The 17081-nt window shown below is 34.4% G+C and overlaps 2 protein-coding genes across 2 annotated transcripts; one reads left to right on the plus strand and one right to left on the minus strand.

Annotated features, from left to right (window-relative positions):
- The first annotated feature begins 27 nt into the window (after nt 1-27).
- Nucleotides 28-6611, plus strand: LOC129804308 (zinc finger and SCAN domain-containing protein 2-like). Its single transcript, XM_055851521.1, has 7 exons — nt 28-234; nt 293-750; nt 814-1511; nt 2662-2741; nt 5066-5284; nt 5347-5867; nt 5928-6611. The coding sequence occupies exons 1-7, from the start codon at nt 106-108 to the stop codon at nt 6574-6576; spliced, it is 2754 nt and encodes a 917-aa protein (XP_055707496.1). The 5' UTR covers nt 28-105; the 3' UTR covers nt 6577-6611.
- Nucleotides 6612-10448: 3837 nt separating this feature from the next.
- Nucleotides 10449-12548, minus strand: LOC129799316 (tRNA:m(4)X modification enzyme TRM13 homolog). Its single transcript, XM_055843110.1, has one exon. The coding sequence runs from the start codon at nt 12102-12104 to the stop codon at nt 10773-10775; it is 1332 nt and encodes a 443-aa protein (XP_055699085.1). The 5' UTR covers nt 12105-12548; the 3' UTR covers nt 10449-10772.
- Between the last annotated feature and the right edge of the window lie 4533 nt (nt 12549-17081).

Consider the following 17081-nt stretch of genomic DNA (forward strand, 5'->3'; position numbering starts at 1 on the left):
CGGCAAAAACAGAATTGCCAACCCTACAACCTTGTTTACAAATTTTATTTCATTAATTTCATTCAATTTGCTCCTAAAGTTTTATGTGAAAAACTCAAGAAAATAATGCAGAATAAAAGTGAAATTTGTAGATTATGTACAAGACTTGATTCCAATTCAATTTCTTTGCTGAGCGAAAAAAAATATTGGGGTTTTACGTTGTGTGAGAAGCTGAAAGAAATCACCCAAATAGAGGTTAGAAATTTCTGAAATTTTTCTTTTTATTGTTTAATTTTATTTTAATTACTTCTAGATTTCAGCTAACGATAGATTTCCTACAACTGTATGTCCTCTCTGTGTGTGGAATATAAATTTAGCATTCAAATTTGTGACTGATTGCAAGAGATCTCAGAAATGGTTCAAGGAGAGTTTGTCCGAAAAGGAGGAGGATATTGGGGATATGGATTCTTTTCCGAGGGCTGCAAATATTCCTGAGATAACTATGGATTCTCAGGAGATTATTCAGTCTTCCAAGGAGGAGACATTGCCAGGAAATTCAAAGGAGAACAAGATTGAATTCGGAAATTCAGAAAAAGTGAATGAATTTTCAGAAGATGGAATCCCTTCCCCAATGTCAATTCACAGTTTTGGATCAGACAATGCTGAAGCTCCAGATATTCCTTTAGAGGTGGCTCCTGTGGCAAAAAAGAAGGGACCAAAAAGGAGGAAGCGGGTTCCAAACGGAGAATATGTTTGCGAGCCATGTGGAAAGTAAGGAAGAACAAGTAAGCTAATATTCCGACAAGAAATTTTACCTTTCCAGTTTTTTTTTAGGGTTTTCGGTTGGAAATTTATGCTTAGGGATCACATTTTAGTACACTTCAATAAGGCAAAGCCATTAAAGTGCAAATACTGCCCAAAGAAATATATTAAGAAAAATATTCTGGCAAATCACGTAAAGCTCAGTCATGAAGGGGAAAAGAGGCATATCTGTGAGATTTGTGGCAAAGATTTTAGGGCATTCGTTAATTTGAAAAACCACTATCTGGTGCACACGGGTGAAAAACCATTTCAATGTTCCATTTGTTCACGCAGATTTTCCAGAATAAGCAATATGCGAACTCATGAGAAAACTCACACTGTTAGACAAAGGTGCATTTGTCACATTTGTGGCAAGAGCTATGCTTCCAAAAATTGTCTCCAAGAACATCAATTGATCCACAAAGGGATCAGGAAACACGAATGCGATGTGTGCAAAAAGAGATTCCTCACAAAAGCCGGCCTCATTGATCACAGTCGTACTCATACGGGAGAACAGCCCTGGAACTGTCCGTATTGCAGTCGAACTTTTGCTCAACGGAATTCCATGAGATCCCATATCAAAACCCATCCGGAAGCTACGACTTTCCCCTGCACAATATGCAATAAAAAGTACCTGCGACAAGATGTACTAGAAATGCACCTTCAGACACATAATCCTGTGAGTCAATCGGAATTCATCGGACAAGAGCAAACAGGTAACTTAAGCTTCAGTTAATAAATAGCAAATAACTTCTCAAAAAAAATTTAAATACTGTGAAAATAATAAAATTTCATGGAATGAAAATAAAATATGACCCAACTTTTCGTCTGAGCATCATTTCAATCTATGCTGATTAGTATAAATAATTTAAGTCTATAATTATGAGCAAAAGAGACATAGTAATAAAAATTTTATTAAAAAAATTTTCAAAAACTGGTAATTTTTTATTCATTTACTCGAATTTCGATTTTATTGTAATCCTGAATTTCCATTATCCATCTCAGATTAAACTTTCCCAGGCTATATTTTTCATTATTTAATTTAAACATCCGATCTTTGAAAATTACCAGCCTAAAATTTCACAAATTTTTGCACCCATAACGCCTATAAATTTTTTCAAAAAAAAAATAAATAAATCTACCTACAGATTTGTGTTCCTGGAAATTATTCTGATAAAAAATCTGATAAACATTGTGAAGAAAAAAGTTGATAAAAATTGACATCCCCTATAGGGAAAGTCTTTCAGATTTCGAACATGCTCTGGCTTCCTAAATTTCATATTATTCCCATATTCCTTTAAAAAAGCTGACCTATTTTTTAGGAAATTTATGACAAGACTGGCTATTATTAATAAAATAATATTATTAATATATTAATAAAATAATATTGCTATAGATAGGCCAGATTCATTAAAAGAACATGTGAATAATTTAAAGAGTTCAAAGCCAGGGGGTATGTGCGAAGCCTAGTATTAATAAAAAAAAACATCCCAAAATGTTAGTCTTTTCCCATATTCTGTGCTCGAACTTCTTACAACTTTGCAAGGTTCCCAGGCTTTTAGTGATAAAACTTTTAAGCCTCGATCTCTTTTTTCTTAAGAAGACATCAAATTTTGAAACTTTGGACTTGTCAGAACACAAAACAGTGCCATTAAATATGATTTTTGGGGCGGAATTTATTAGGCAAAGAAATTATGAAAATTGATTTCAAATTTAATAGTTAATCGAACAGAGAATAATTCGTGTATTAAGAGTAAATTTTTTGACCCCGGTTAGACAATGATTGTCTACAAAGTCAACAAAAATTAAGTTGGCAGCGGATGTTTATTTTCCATTTCTCATTCAAATTTACAAAAACACATTTATATTTTTCTTATAAAGGGATGGGAATGGGAACTATAACGAATGGGAATGGGAACGATGGGACTATAAGTATCATGTCCTATGCGCATTGGAATCAAGTGCGGGGAGACTCACTAGATACAATTTAAATGTCTTTAGCGCCAGAAAAATTCCTGATGAACTAAAGGGGATTCCAATTCGAAACACTTTGAATCATAGAGCGAATTCTGCACCATTTGGCCTATTGAGTGTCCTAGTTCAAAAAAGGGCATAAAATGATTCGCTTTTGTTATTTTTGTAAAATAAAGGCTCAAGTTTGCCCTTTTGCCGAAAAATAATAAACAATATGTTAACAATTTTTATATATACGTTGGCGTAAAATAATTGCGCTGTGGGTGTTTGAGTTGTAAGTGCCAAAACTTGTTAGAGGACCATTTAACCCTTTAACGACGAGACAGTTTTCGCGGACCGAAAATCAGCAATAAAAATGAAACGGATAAACAAAATCAGTAAATGGTCTTACATCTAACCTTAGAAAATCCGTTCAGTGTATTTTTTGCTTCTATGAGCGATAGGGACAAAAATATCCAAAAAATTTAAGTAATTTTTCTGACAATACCAATGAATGATAATTTTGACTTTAATGAAAAATATTATGTTTGAATATTGTAGTTTCTTTTTCCAAAACGATTTTGCTTTAAAAAATTGGAAGTATAAAAAACAATTAAAATTAATTTTCATTATGAGAATTTAAAAATTCGTCATTTTTTAGCTTAAAAATTTACTATATAACAAATAGCTGGAGACTTGCAAAAATATCCTAGATTCCCTTCTACTTTGCAAAAACGTACAAACATAAGAAAAAAATAAGTTTAGGTAGTCAGGAAAAATTATTTTCTTTATGGGACACTGGTGTTCCAATCGTCCTTAAAGGGTTAAGGATCTGAAATGTAAAATCCGTTCGTCGTGGTCACACCTAAGATTTTTTTCAAATATGCACTTATTATAGTTTTTCGATGTCTACCAAAATTCAACTGGTTATAATTGCCCTCTACAACCCTTTTGAACATTCCAAGGACCTTCGAAGTGATTAAAGTTGTTTTTTTTTAAGTTAAAAAGATGCAACGCTAAAATATCCATTTTTCGTTTAAACAAAATGTACTATAGATTGACTAACTATGATTAAAAAGTTAGATACAGTGCCAGTACCCGCTTTGTAATCCGGATGATTGGGAGACAATATTACAGATGTCCGCTTCGTAATCCGGATGGATTTTTTGAATTTGTGCAACGTCTCGAAAATATAATACAAGTTTTTTGCAGAAATAAACGTTTTAAAGAAAATTAAAAAGACATAATTAGAGAATTCTATGCTATTATACTTCATTTATTAAACACAGGATAATTCATTTTCATTGCTGAACTCACATGCATACATAACCTAAAATTATTTTAAATGTAACCGTCGATAACTCGTCCGGATTACGCCGATCCGGATTAGAGAGCGAGCACTGTAGAATGTTTGAGCTTTCTTGCTTAATTTTTTCATTAACAATATTTTTTTAAGAACTAAATACGAGTAAAAGGCGTACAATAACGCGAGAGGCTACGTAATATGGAAGTTATAAAATGTATATTTTTAGGGTACACTTTTTCAAAAAGTTCTTAAAAAAACTCAACTTTAATCACATCTCGTAGGTCTTTGTTTGGCATATTCAGAATCTAGTCCCCGGCGAGTGGCCTTCAAAGTTGAAGTCAATTTCTTACTTTCACATACAAATGCGTATGGGAATTTTTCCGCACTCGTGATCGTTATGCTAAATATTTAAAAAGTGAGAAGTTTTTCCGTATTATAAAATAGCTTTCCGTATGGAGAGATAAATATACTAAATTTCTGTTTAAATAAATTTTTTCCTCGGAGCACTATGAGCTGAGTCCGAGATCAATTTAGGAATTGGCTTCAAATAGCTCCATATATAAAAGCCAACTTGCAAGGCGCTTGTTCAAAATGGTTTTTTTAGGTGATGAAATTACATGAAATTCAAGCTCAATAGAATTAACGACAATTATAAACGGAGATAATTATTTTTTTGTGCGTGGCAAATGGATTTCAGATTTGAGGTACTTAAATGATCAACAATTTTTGCACTCTCGTTTCCTCGTTTCAGACACCCTCAAAAAGATCTTGTTGTACAATTTTACAAAAATTGACTCAGAACGAGATGACTCCTGAAAACTCGAAAGATTTTTGTAATTTAATCCATTTTCTAAATTTACATCTAAAATGTACCCTTATTTAATAAAGTTACATTCCTTAAATAATTAATAAACTTTAAAAACACTCACAACCACACAAGTAAAATTTCAATAATTTTTTAAATTTCCAAAATTTCGAACACTTCATTAGCCTTATTTGTGCGGTATTTTCAATTCTAATGCGCAGTTGGCAACCCTGTCTGTATATTGTTTTTGTTTACATCAGTGCTTCAGCAATTGCTTCCCTGAAATTTGTCCTAATATCTTCCTAAATATAATGCAAAATCCAAGTGGAATTTGTAGATTATGTAGACAGTGTAATCGTAATTCTGTTTCTCTGTTGGTTAAAGAAATATCATCAGAACTTTCTCTGTGTGAAAAGCTCAAAGAAATCAGTCAGATTGAGGTTAGGTTTGAAGATTGTTTTTCTTATTTGAAAATTCTAATTTTTGTCTTATTTTTTTGCAGATTAATCCAAATGATGGACTTCCAACTGCGGCGTGCTCTCTATGTGTGTGGAATCTGAATGCTGCCTTTAAGTTTGTGTCTGAATGCAAAATATCTCAGGAATGGTTCAAGAAGACTTTGGAAGAGAATGACACAAAGGACTTTGTATCTCTGGCCTGTGTGAGTTCTATGCCAAGTGGCTCAGTTCTGGAGAGCTGTAAGAATGAGGAATCGAAGGAGGATGTAAGTGAGATATTGAGTCAAGTGACTGTCAAGATAGAAACGATAGATTCCTGTCCGGATGCTGCATCATCTCCACATTCAGTTAATAGCGTGAAATTTGAGGATGACCAGGATGTAGGGAATCCTCTTGAAACTACTCCTGAAATTATTGAAGAAAATCCAAAAAGTCCCCGGAGAAAACGGGCAAAGAAAGGGGAAGGAAAGCATGCAAAAGAGGGTGGCAAAATTGTCCGGAAAAGGAGGAGAAAGCCCAGAGATGTGAAACCACGTATTGGCCTGATCTGTGAGGCTTGTGGGAAGTAAGTCAGTGACGGGATATAGAATTACTTTAAATTGATTATTTTGATTGCTTTTCTCAGGGTTTTCAAGAATAAAGGCTCCCTTCAGACTCACGTTTATGTCCATACAAAGAGTAAACCGTTCAAATGTAGCGCCTGTGATCGGCAATTTTGTGTGGAGACTAATCTCCGGGAGCATATGGATATAGTTCATATGGGTATCAAGAAATACATTTGTGAAGCCTGTGGACGCAATTTTATGTCTGCCCAGAACTTGAAGAGTCACCGAATGCTTCATTCAGGCGAGAAGCCCTATCAATGCAGCATATGCCCGAGGCGTTTTGTTAGTCGCAGCAATTGCAAGACACACGAACTCAATCATGCAAAAATCCGCTTCCGATGTGATATCTGTGACAAGACCTATGCATCGAAAAATGTCCTAACAGCTCATCGACAGATTCACAGTGGCATCAGGAGATTCCAGTGCGATGTTTGTGAGAAGAAATTCCTCACAAAAGCCGGCCTCAATGATCACAGTCGTACTCATACGGGAGAACAGCCCTGGAACTGTCCGTATTGCAGTCGAACTTTTGCCCAACGAAATTCCATGAGATCCCACATTAAAACCCATCCGGAAGCACAAACATTTCCATGTACCATCTGCAAGAAGAAGTATTTGCGAGAGGATATCCTCGAAGCACATCTCAAGACTCATGAAGAAATGAAGTAGAATCTGAGTAATTAAATGGATTTATTGGAACTGGATAAGGCAATTTGTGATTAAGGTAAGGGTATTGGGGGTTTCAATGGGAAGGGCTGACATTCAAGGATTCTTAATGAGGAAATCCGTAAGGTTTCAAAATCACCGAAAACTCTTTTTAGGAATGTTTACAGATTTTCCTTTTAACTCTTCTAGTAATCCCGTTTATCCGTATTCTATTTTCCTCCATTTTTATTTCTTTAAAATTCTTTCCAGGCGTGATTTAATCAAAAATCGAACCAAAGTGTTTTACGTTACAAAGCCATTACTATGCCCATTTAGCTATTGATACACTTATTTAGCGAATTTAATAAATGAAAAGAAATATCTTTCATTAGAAGGGTCGATGAATGATACAGTGAGTCCGTACCGGCCAAAATTCCAAAAGCTAAATCCCGAAAGCAGAAATCCTTAAAGTCATAATCCAGAAAGCCAAAATCGCGAAATCTAAAATCCCTAAAGCTAAATTCCGAAAGCCAAAATTCAGAAAGATAAAATCCCAGAAAGCCAAATCCCGTAAGCTAAAATCGTTAAAGCAGAATCCCGAAGAAATCCGAAATTCCGAAAGCCAAAATCCCAAAAGCCAAAACCCCGAAAGCCAAAATCACGAAACCAAAATTCCAAAAGCCATAATCTCGAAAGCCAAATACCGAAAGCCAAAATCTCGAAAGGCAAACTCACGAAACCAAAATTTCGAAAGCCATAATTCCGGAAGATAAATCCCGAAAGCCAAAATTCCGAAAGACAAAATCTCGATAGAATAAAATCTCGAAAGCCAGCATCCTGAAATCCAAATCCCGGAAGCCAAATCATGAAAGCCAAAATCACAAAAGCAAAAAACACAAAAGACAAAATCCCGAAAGGTTAAAATCTCGAAAGCCAGCATGCTAGAATCCAAATCCCGGAAGCCAAATTGTAAAAGCCAAAATCCCAAAAGTACAAAAAAACATGAAAGCCAAAAACCCGAGAGCTAAATCCCGGAAGGCAAAGTCACGAAACCAAAATTTCGAAAACCATAATTCCGTAAGCTAAATCTCGAAAGCCAAAATTCTTCAAGACAAAATCTCGAAAGAATAAAATCTCGAAAGCCAGCATCCTGAAATCCAAATTCCGGAAGCCAAATCATGAAAGCCAAAATCCCAAAAGCAAAAAACACGAAAGACAAAATGCCGAAAGACAAAATTCCGAAAGACAAAATCCCGAAAGGTTAAAATCTCGAAAGGCAAAGTCACGAAAGCCAAAATCCCGAAAGACAAAATTCCGAAAGGTTAAAATCTCGAAAGTCAGCATCCTGAAATCCAAATCCCGGAAGCCAAATCATGAAAGCCAAAATTCCAAAAGCAAAAGACACGAAAGCCAAAATCTCGAAAGACAAAATCCCGAAAGACAAAATCCCGAATGGTTAAAAAGTTAAAATCTCGAAAGTCAGCATCCTGAAATCTAAATCCCGGAAGTCAAATTATGAAAGCCAAAATCCCAAAAGCAGAAAAAAACTCGAAAGCCAAAATTCTGAAAGCCAAAATCCCGGAAGCCAAAATCGCGGAAGTTAAAATCCTGAAAGCACAAACCCCGAAAAAACCAAAAACCCGAATGGTTAAAATTCTGATTTTATTATACTTATTTTATTTTTTTTTATTTATTATTTTTTATTTTTTTTTATTTTTATTATATTATTATTATATTTTTATTTATTATTATTAAAATTATGATTTTATTATACTGAAATTATACGGAGGATAATGTGTAGAATAATTTCACAAACAACAAAAATGTTCCTTTGTTTCCAACAAGTAAGGGTATAATCGTGAGAATATGACATTTTTAAGAATTTGGTATTTTGGCTTTCTGAATTTTGACTGGAATTCACAAATTATCCCAACTCTTCAGAATCCGCCAGTTCAGGAGATTATAGCACTCTGCCGAATTTTCCTTCGCAATAATTGTTTTTGGAAATCTGATCAAAGACCATCCCAAAATCGGAAATTGATCGAGAGAAATACACATTTTCTAATGTTTGGAATCAGATTAGTGAAAGACCTTAACTAAAGGTCTGTAGCTTTTACGGACGAATTTATCACCTAGAATAAAAGAACACACGAAAATGTCCATTTTATAGGATTCGTTCGCTAAAAACCGAAAGTCCATCCATATATCTTATTGTTTGGCATTTATCCAAGAAAATGGCCTCTTTGAACCTTCTTAAAAGGCTGCATAAGATTGGGCAGTATTTCAATAAAAATGGTCCACTGAACATGATATTTATGGCTCCGGCACACCTTTTAGATCAGGATTATTTCATGAAGTCGAAATTCGCATCCCCTTTCATTCTCACATGTTTTGTATATGTCTATCTCATTCTCTCGCACTCTTCTTCTTCTCTTAAACATCACTCCAAATTCAATTAATTTAAATTTAAATTTAATTCAATTAATTTTGCGTGATGTTTATTAGAAGAAGAAAAAGAGTGAAAAGGAGCAAGATAGATATGCAAAACATTTGTAAAAGAAAGGCATGTCAATTTTGACTTAATGAAATTATCCTGATCTAAAGTGTACCGGGACCGTTAAATTTGATTTTACATGAATTTAAGGATCTTTTAATTTAGAATTAGATTCTGTTCAAAATTGCCGCATTATGTCCTACATTCCAAATAATTCTGAGTAGGAATTTATTTCTTGAGCAAAAGTCCAAGCTCAGCATGATGCTTTTCAAATCCTGATCTCGATCTTGCAAAGAAAAACTTAACGTGGAATGCATTTTTATGGTGAAGATTTTAATGAAAATAATGCCCTCTAGAGACACACTTATGCCCTAGACACACTTACGACTTAAGCCGAGAGACGACTTAGTGGAAAATTATGGAAATGTGGTTTAATAATTATTTCGAATATAATTGCGCTAAGACGTCTCTTGGCTAATACTCAGGACTGTCGAGGCCCTAAGTCTCAGATAACGAAGGCCACGAAGGTCCAGGAGGGGAATTCTGTAACGATATGACAATGCCATATGACAAATTGGGTTCGAATCTTAGGAGAGCTTTTTCGAAAATGCGATTCTGTAGCCGTGACATTGCCATTTCAGCTCACGTGGCATTGTCAGAAGTCACATATTTGAAATTTCTGGCAATTCAAATGACAATGAATTTTGTTAAACAAATCAACCAAGACGTAACTGTATTTTCATAAAATCATCAAGTGAAGGGATTGCATTAAAAATTTAATGAATTTCATTTTCGAACTCATATGATATGACAAAAAAAAGCTCGAATGGCATTGCCAAGTTTCGAACTCACGCGTGACAATGCCACGAAAATGACAGAATTCCCCTGCAGGATAGGAATTCTGTAACGGTATGACAATGTCATTATGACAAATTTAAAAATTGTTATGGTGAATTCGGAATAATTATTCGAAAATCAAATTAATATAGAGCTCTTTGTATTGCAACAGTCATTCAATGCTCTCTATTAGCTTCAATGTTGTCCTGCTCTTGAAATTACCACGAAAATTTGTCATACGACATTGTCATATCGTTACAGAATTCCCCTACAGGGCTGATAATTTCCAGCGTCAATCCAATATGCTTAGATCGCTCAGATCCATTTTAGATTCCTCAATAGACTTTCAATCCTCGAACTCGAGACTTTATTTTAAAATATTCCCAGATTTTCTAATTGTTCTTGATCTTCGGATTGCGGAAGATAAAAAGAAAAAGGAAAACACGTAGGGTAAGTGTGCCAAATTTCGGCATAAGTTGCATGCAAGCGTCAGTCTTAAGTTTGAAATGTAATATTTTAAATACAAATTGATTTTTTTTAATTCTTTTTTCTGAACGAGTGTTGCTTGGAATCTTGTAAAGATTTTACCGTCTTTATTTACTCTAAAATCATTCTTAATACATTTTAAAATGAATAAAAATATAGACATAGCTTTGGTGCCCTATTTCGGCCACCTTCATTCTCATAGTTCCTTGCTCGTCGGGAATTCTTCCAATATCTTTTTCACGTCATCTCGTTTGTCGAATCTACATTTTTTGTTATTCTTTTGCATTGTATAATCTCTAGAGTACGTAAAATCTAAAAGTTCATGGAAATACGAGGAACAAAAAAGGTGGCCGAAATTGCAAGCTGGCCGGAATTTGGCACACTTACCCTAACAATTAAATTTTTAAATAGGTGCAAGTTTATTGCTTTCGTGAGTGGCAACAATGCAAACATTTTCCAAAGTGATATCACGATTAACGTAATAGATAAGGGATGCATCATACTGATTCTGTCTCAAGTATACAATGCGAGCATAATCGAGGATCCTTTTGCAGCGAATACCAAGTTCTTCCTTTTCCTTGCGTGATAATTTCAGCGTGTCATCATCTTCATCGGAGGATTTTTCCACAGAATCGTCAGAATCTTCAGCTTCTTCGAGTTCTCGGCGTCGTTCACGGCTCATTCCTGTGCCACAGACTGCCCAGCTGACCATCTTGGTCATTACGGTGAAATCTCGTGGAGATATTCCATTGTCCCGGAGAAATTGCTTGCCCACAAAAGACTTCCATTCACATCGGTGATGGCAGCAAAGAGCTATGAGGATACCTTTGGTACGACAGGCTTTCTTGTTAATCTCTTTTGGTGGCTGATTACCAGCCACGATGCATCGAAGGGTCATATCAGTTGCAGCTCCACAGAGATGCTTGCTAATCCCAACGATACTCTCACTGCGATGAGGTACCCAACTGAGATCGAGATTTCCAATATCAGCTCGAATTCGCGTTACAGTGTCACGATCTTCGACTTTGTTGTCCTTCTTGTGGCGATGGGAAGCCTTATCGACGAGAATCACTGAACATTGCTTGAAGTGTTTGATGGCTTGAGCAATCCAGAAGGAGACCTGTCCCTTGCCAGCACCGAATTCCACAAAACATGTCTGAGGTAGGAGGAGATTGTACTCCTGTAGACATCCAAGGAGTGCAGCTGTCTGTCTCAAGTGTTTCAATGCTGTGGGTCCATATTCTGGCTTTGCAAGTTCCTCCTGAAGCAACTTGTGCTCCCTGAATACAGTCTTGATGGTGTCTTTGATGAATTTCACATACAATCCGTTGATCTTCTCCGTCAGGCTCTTCAAATAATCACAGGTGAGTTCTTTGAGCTTCAAATTACGTCCCATATCTCCATCTTCCGCCTCATCCTCTGACCCAAGATTTAGTCCAATTTTGATGTAATTCTCATTCTTCATGGGACGTGCATTGCAAATTTTGAGATGTTTAGTTAATTTAAAAGCATAAACTGTGTGCTTGGGATCTAGAGGACATGGAACACGTTCAGCTGACTTATTTCCCATTTCCTTGTCATTGGGCTTTGTAATGGGTTCATGCTGACTGCAGAATTTTCCACCCTTTGCCACAGTCATTTTGCAGTATCTTTTCTTTCGCGTCACGAAAAACTGGCACTGTGATTCTCCACAATCTTCACGCAATTTTCTGCGTTTTTCAACTGGTTCAGACATCTTGATGTCTACCAATGTCTTTCACTATTGCTATTGATTTTATGGTCTTCTGCAAACTGCACTATAAATGCATACAAATCGCACGAGAAAATCAATATTAAAAGGCACTGACAAGCGTTACACACGTGAATATATTTGACGCAGCAACATCCGCGCGGCAGCTGTGTCTTGGCTGTCTTGGATAACAAATTGTGCCTCTGCTATGTCATGGATAATTTTAAAATGCACCAGTTACTCCACGCCATATTTGCCGCGAAAATTTTTGCTCTAGCGATAAAAAAAGCGGCGCGTGTAAAATGTATTGCATAAAATGATATCTCAAGCAATTTTATCACTAACAATATCAACTACGTAATTATTCCTCACATTTGACAGTGCAAACAGTGAAAAGATGGAGAAACAATTTACTGTAAAAATGTTGTTTTTGAAGCAATATTGCCTCAATATTTATTCACAAATGTAATCCCAACATCGCACTGATATGGGGCCTGACAATAGAAATCTCTTATCAAACATCATGGGCTTTTGTTTGGTGATGGAAGAACGAGCGGAAAGAATGAAGACAAGTTTGTGTGGATATGACAGCTTATTGTAGTGCAATTTATTTCATTATAAGTGCACACTAAACACTGAATAATATCATAGACTTTATTTTAGAGAAGATTAAAATGGAATTCACAGTTTTGAGCATTATAAACAGATACCGAATATAAATGTATTAATATGATGCAACAAATAACTACAAAAACCATTGTCAATTAAAAGAAATAGAAAAAGTTGGGGAAGTTTTGGCAAAGAAGAATTTAAAAACTAAACATTTGATCCCGATTGTATAAACCAGATTAGACTGAAAGGACATCTTTGATATAATTGTCTTTAAAAAAGGATAATTTGGGCTAAGAATACACAGTTTTGGTCAGAAAATTAGGAGTTTTTTTTGGATAAAAATACCACATTTATCAGTATGAAATACGAAATAGGGCAACTGTACCAAATTTCGGCAAAATTGCATGCGCCGAAGTGTTAAGTTTGAAGTGTAATATTTTTAATACAAATAGGATTTTTTTGTTACCTTTTTAACTGAGTTTAAGGAGTATTACTTGGAACTTTGTTTTTTTCACATCATCTTTGTCGAAGGGATTTTTTTTTATTTTATTCTTTTGGATTATTATAATGCAGAAACAAAAATTCATGGAATTTTTAAGAATAAAAGAAGTGACCGAAATTGCGAGCTTGCCGAAATTTGGCACACTTATCCTAAGATAATAATTTATCACATTCTCAACAGTAAAATATTTAATTTTGCTCTATTCGTCTCTATTTGAGACTATTTCGTATTTAAGCATTAGCAAGCTTAAGCATTAAAAATTTGATATTTTTGTTATAGTTATCTTTGTTTAAAAAAAGTTTGATTTTACTGACCAAATTTACTAAAAGTTAAAATAAATTATATAAATAAATCAATTATAATCTTGGAATTTCTTTATTTAGAGAATTTAGTAAGAAACTTTAAATAACATCATATTTTTCGAATATTAATTTCATATTTTTGAAAGTTATATATGCTTGAACTAGTTCCACCCTCCTCTCAGAGAAAAATAAGTTTAATGAACAGTGTAATGAAGCCTTACGAAAATAATTTATTCTCGACAAAATTTCTTTATTCCTGAGAATTTATTATACTTCCCAAACAATGTTTCATTGATCCCAGAAATCCTCATTTGCACTTATAATTTTCTTGAAACAACATCAATTTACTAGAATTAAAGGTAAGAAAAATAATATATAAGTTCATGTTCATACTATTTAACTCGATTTTCGTTTTTTGTTTACCAAAAGGAAAACTTTGTCAAATTTTGGACAGCTTGCAATATCGGACACTTGTTGTTTCTCAAAAGTTCATGATTTTTCATGTTTCTTTCTTCTGTTTCAAATGTTATACAATCCCAAAGAAACATAAAGCGTCACCTTTACAAACGTAGAAATATCTTTGCAAGAATGTCGGAAGGGAAAAAGGAAGAAAAAATTTTGAGAATCTTAGTGTCCGATATAGTACACAAAGTAATATTTTAAATGTATTAAAAACAATTTCAGAGAAAACTTATATTTTAAGGTTCCAAACAATACTCCTGGTAAAGAAGTAACATAAAATTTCAATTTGTTTTAAAAATACTTCATTTCAAGCTTAATAATTTGGGATTTATATGCAGCATGTACGAAATTTTATACAAATACCCTATGCCAAATATTTTGTATATTGCTTTTGCAAATGTTTAGATAATAATAAAATAATCCAGTTTAGGTAAATTTGAATATTTTCTAACCATTTATGATAGATTTGACCATCTACGTTCTAGTGTTCGGTTGCCCAGACGAACCATGAACTGGAACTCCTTTACCAAGAATCAGACTGTATGGCCAAAGCATACCAAAGAAAGCTGCTAACTAAGCAGGAAGTCTGAAGGGATGTGGATGGGTGGAGGATAAAAAAAATAGTGGACAGTGTTTCTTAATAGTCAGGAGTGTTAAGTTGCTGGAAGGAATTGGCAGCAAGTCGCTAGAATTGAGGAAGAGTACGGGAGACGTAGCCCTTCAAAACGACATTGCAACTACTTTAGCAACCAAGTAAGTCAATCTAATCATATTTTTTTTTCCTTCTGTAAAGAAAATTCTGAAAATCGTTTCAAAAAAATTAATTGTTTCTTTCTTTGCTCAATTAGTTATAGTTCTCGAATTTTAAATACCATATTCTTGTTACACTTTGCAATTAAAATTTGATAATACACATTACTATATTATTTCTTATCGCAGAAAAAAATATTGTCTGATTTGCCGTGATTTCCATTTTAAATTTTCATAAATGTGTAATTTTTGTGTACTGTTACACATTTGTGTAATATCTACACTTCTACACATTTTGTTTAAATTTACACAAATTGTGTAACAAAATGTGCACAACTACATGATCGATTATTAATATCACCGTCTGATTAAAGAGTTTATCATTTCATAAAATTTATATTACACATTTTAAAATTACACATTTCCTTGAAATACTTATTTGTGTAATTTTTATAATATTTGTGGTAAGGAATCATACTAATGATTATCATTGCGGATGAGATATTCTGTTCCAGAGGCATGACATTTCCTATGTTTTCCGTATGTTTCTAGCGAGCATAAAAAAAGCTTTTAAGTTTATTAGCTGTTTTCTGTCATTGTAGAATGAATTAGCAAAAAATACTAATACTAAATAAAAGCCAATTTAATAACTAAGAGGCAACCGAAAACCCTAAATTGGCAACCTAAGTAGTTTTGGAGATATCTCGTGAAATGTGTACGAAAACAGGGAAAAAATTACACTAAAACCGGTCGCACTTTTTAAGAGCTAATGCCACCCCCTTGTTCTGTTCTTTGCTCTACGAAATTTAATGCAGCAAAACCCACAAAAGCTCGGCCCAGTGGAGATTCAAAACCGGTCAAACCGAGACACTCAAGTTGTCTTCAAACTAGAGGTTTAACACAGTTCCCAATGATTCTGATTTCCTAATGGTTTTAGAATATATGTTAAATTAATTACTAAAAATATGCCTTACTAAGTAACAAATTTGTTAAGAGAAATCGTCGGTTGCATCGCTTGTTGTCGTATCTGAATTCATTTGTGTTAGCATGTTATGCAAGAGGCAACGTATGTATCGTAACCTGCATTCAAATGCAAATACAAAACAAATGCAGATACGACAACGGTCGATACAACCGACAAAATTACAAATATAAGCTATTTAGCTAAATCTTGGTTCTGGACCAGAAATCTGTCTTACATTATAAAAGCGAAAGCTCTAGGGTAAGTGTGCCAAATTCCGGGCAGCTTGCAATTTCGGCCACTTTTTTTGTTCCTCGAATTTCCATGAACTTTTAAATTTTACGTACTCTAGAGATTATACAATGCAAAAGAATAACAAAAAATGTAGATTCGACAAACAAGATGACGTGAAAAGGATATTGGAAGAATTCCCGACGAGCAAGGAACTATGAGAATGAAGGTGGCCGAAATAGAGCACCAAAGCTATGTCTATACTTTTATTCATTTTAAAATGTATTAAGAATGATTTTAGAGTAAATAAAGACGGTAAACTCTTTACAAGGTTCCAAGCAACACTCTTTCAGAAGAAAGAATAAAAAAAAATCAATTTGAATTTGAAATATTACATTTCAAAACTTGAGACTTTGACGCTTGCATGCAACTATGCCGAAATTTGTCACACTTACCCTACCTCTTAATTTTTCAATATTTTAAAATATATTTTACGGATTCTAATAATTTGTGGTGGTGTTAAAAACAATAGGTTTTTGGAATAATTTTTCAATTAATGAATGTGTTCTAAAGAACTTTTTGTTTGTAAAATTTTGATCATCCTGCAAAATTTATATCGGATGCTTTTGGTGAACGGAGGAAAAGAACTAGAGAACGGAGTGAAAAACTTTTCACCGAACATGGAGAAAATATTTATTTTTGTGGTGTTTCCCCATCTCAACACACACAATCAATATTTCCATTTGAAAGGACCATGTATATATTTATGGTGGAGCAAAAGTGAGGAGAGTGGTGGAATAAGAAGAAAAAAAAGACTGTGCAAAAATCCTAGATATATATCCTTATGTGACTTCTACTGTATCATGGTATGAAGATGGAAGAAAAAAAAAACTGTGAAGCTTTTTCCTCCTCGTTGCGCCTTGTTGTTTGCCTCAAGTTCAAATAATCAACGTACAACTGTGTCCTCTTCTTCGCAGTGCGGCAACATCCCTTCCCAGGGATATATAGCTTGTGTGGAAGCAAACAACGAGAATTTCATCTCGTTGCCTACACAATTCCCTCCTCTCTTTGGTCTCTCCTGCAACAACATTTATCCGTCTCTGTTTCACTGACTTTCATCTACCCCGTCAAACTTTTCAAAATGCGCAAGAGGGAGAACGAAG

Source organism: Phlebotomus papatasi, chromosome 1 (genome assembly GCF_024763615.1).
Source record: "Phlebotomus papatasi isolate M1 chromosome 1, Ppap_2.1, whole genome shotgun sequence".
Taxonomy (NCBI): domain Eukaryota; kingdom Metazoa; phylum Arthropoda; class Insecta; order Diptera; family Psychodidae; genus Phlebotomus; species Phlebotomus papatasi.

Coding starts and splice junctions, on each gene's coding strand:
- LOC129804308 (XM_055851521.1), top strand. CDS start 106: ATGCAGAATAAAAGTGAAATTTGTAGATTATGTACAAGACTTGATTCC. Junction 751..813: donor GTTTGCGAGCCATGTGGAAA/GTAAGGAAGAAC, acceptor GTTTTTTTTTAG/GGTTTTCGGTTGGAAATTTA. Junction 2,742..5,065: donor CCTATGCGCATTGGAATCAA/GTGCGGGGAGAC, acceptor TCTAATGCGCAG/TTGGCAACCCTGTCTGTATA.
- LOC129799316 (XM_055843110.1), bottom strand. CDS start 12,104: ATGTCTGAACCAGTTGAAAAACGCAGAAAATTGCGTGAAGATTGTGGA.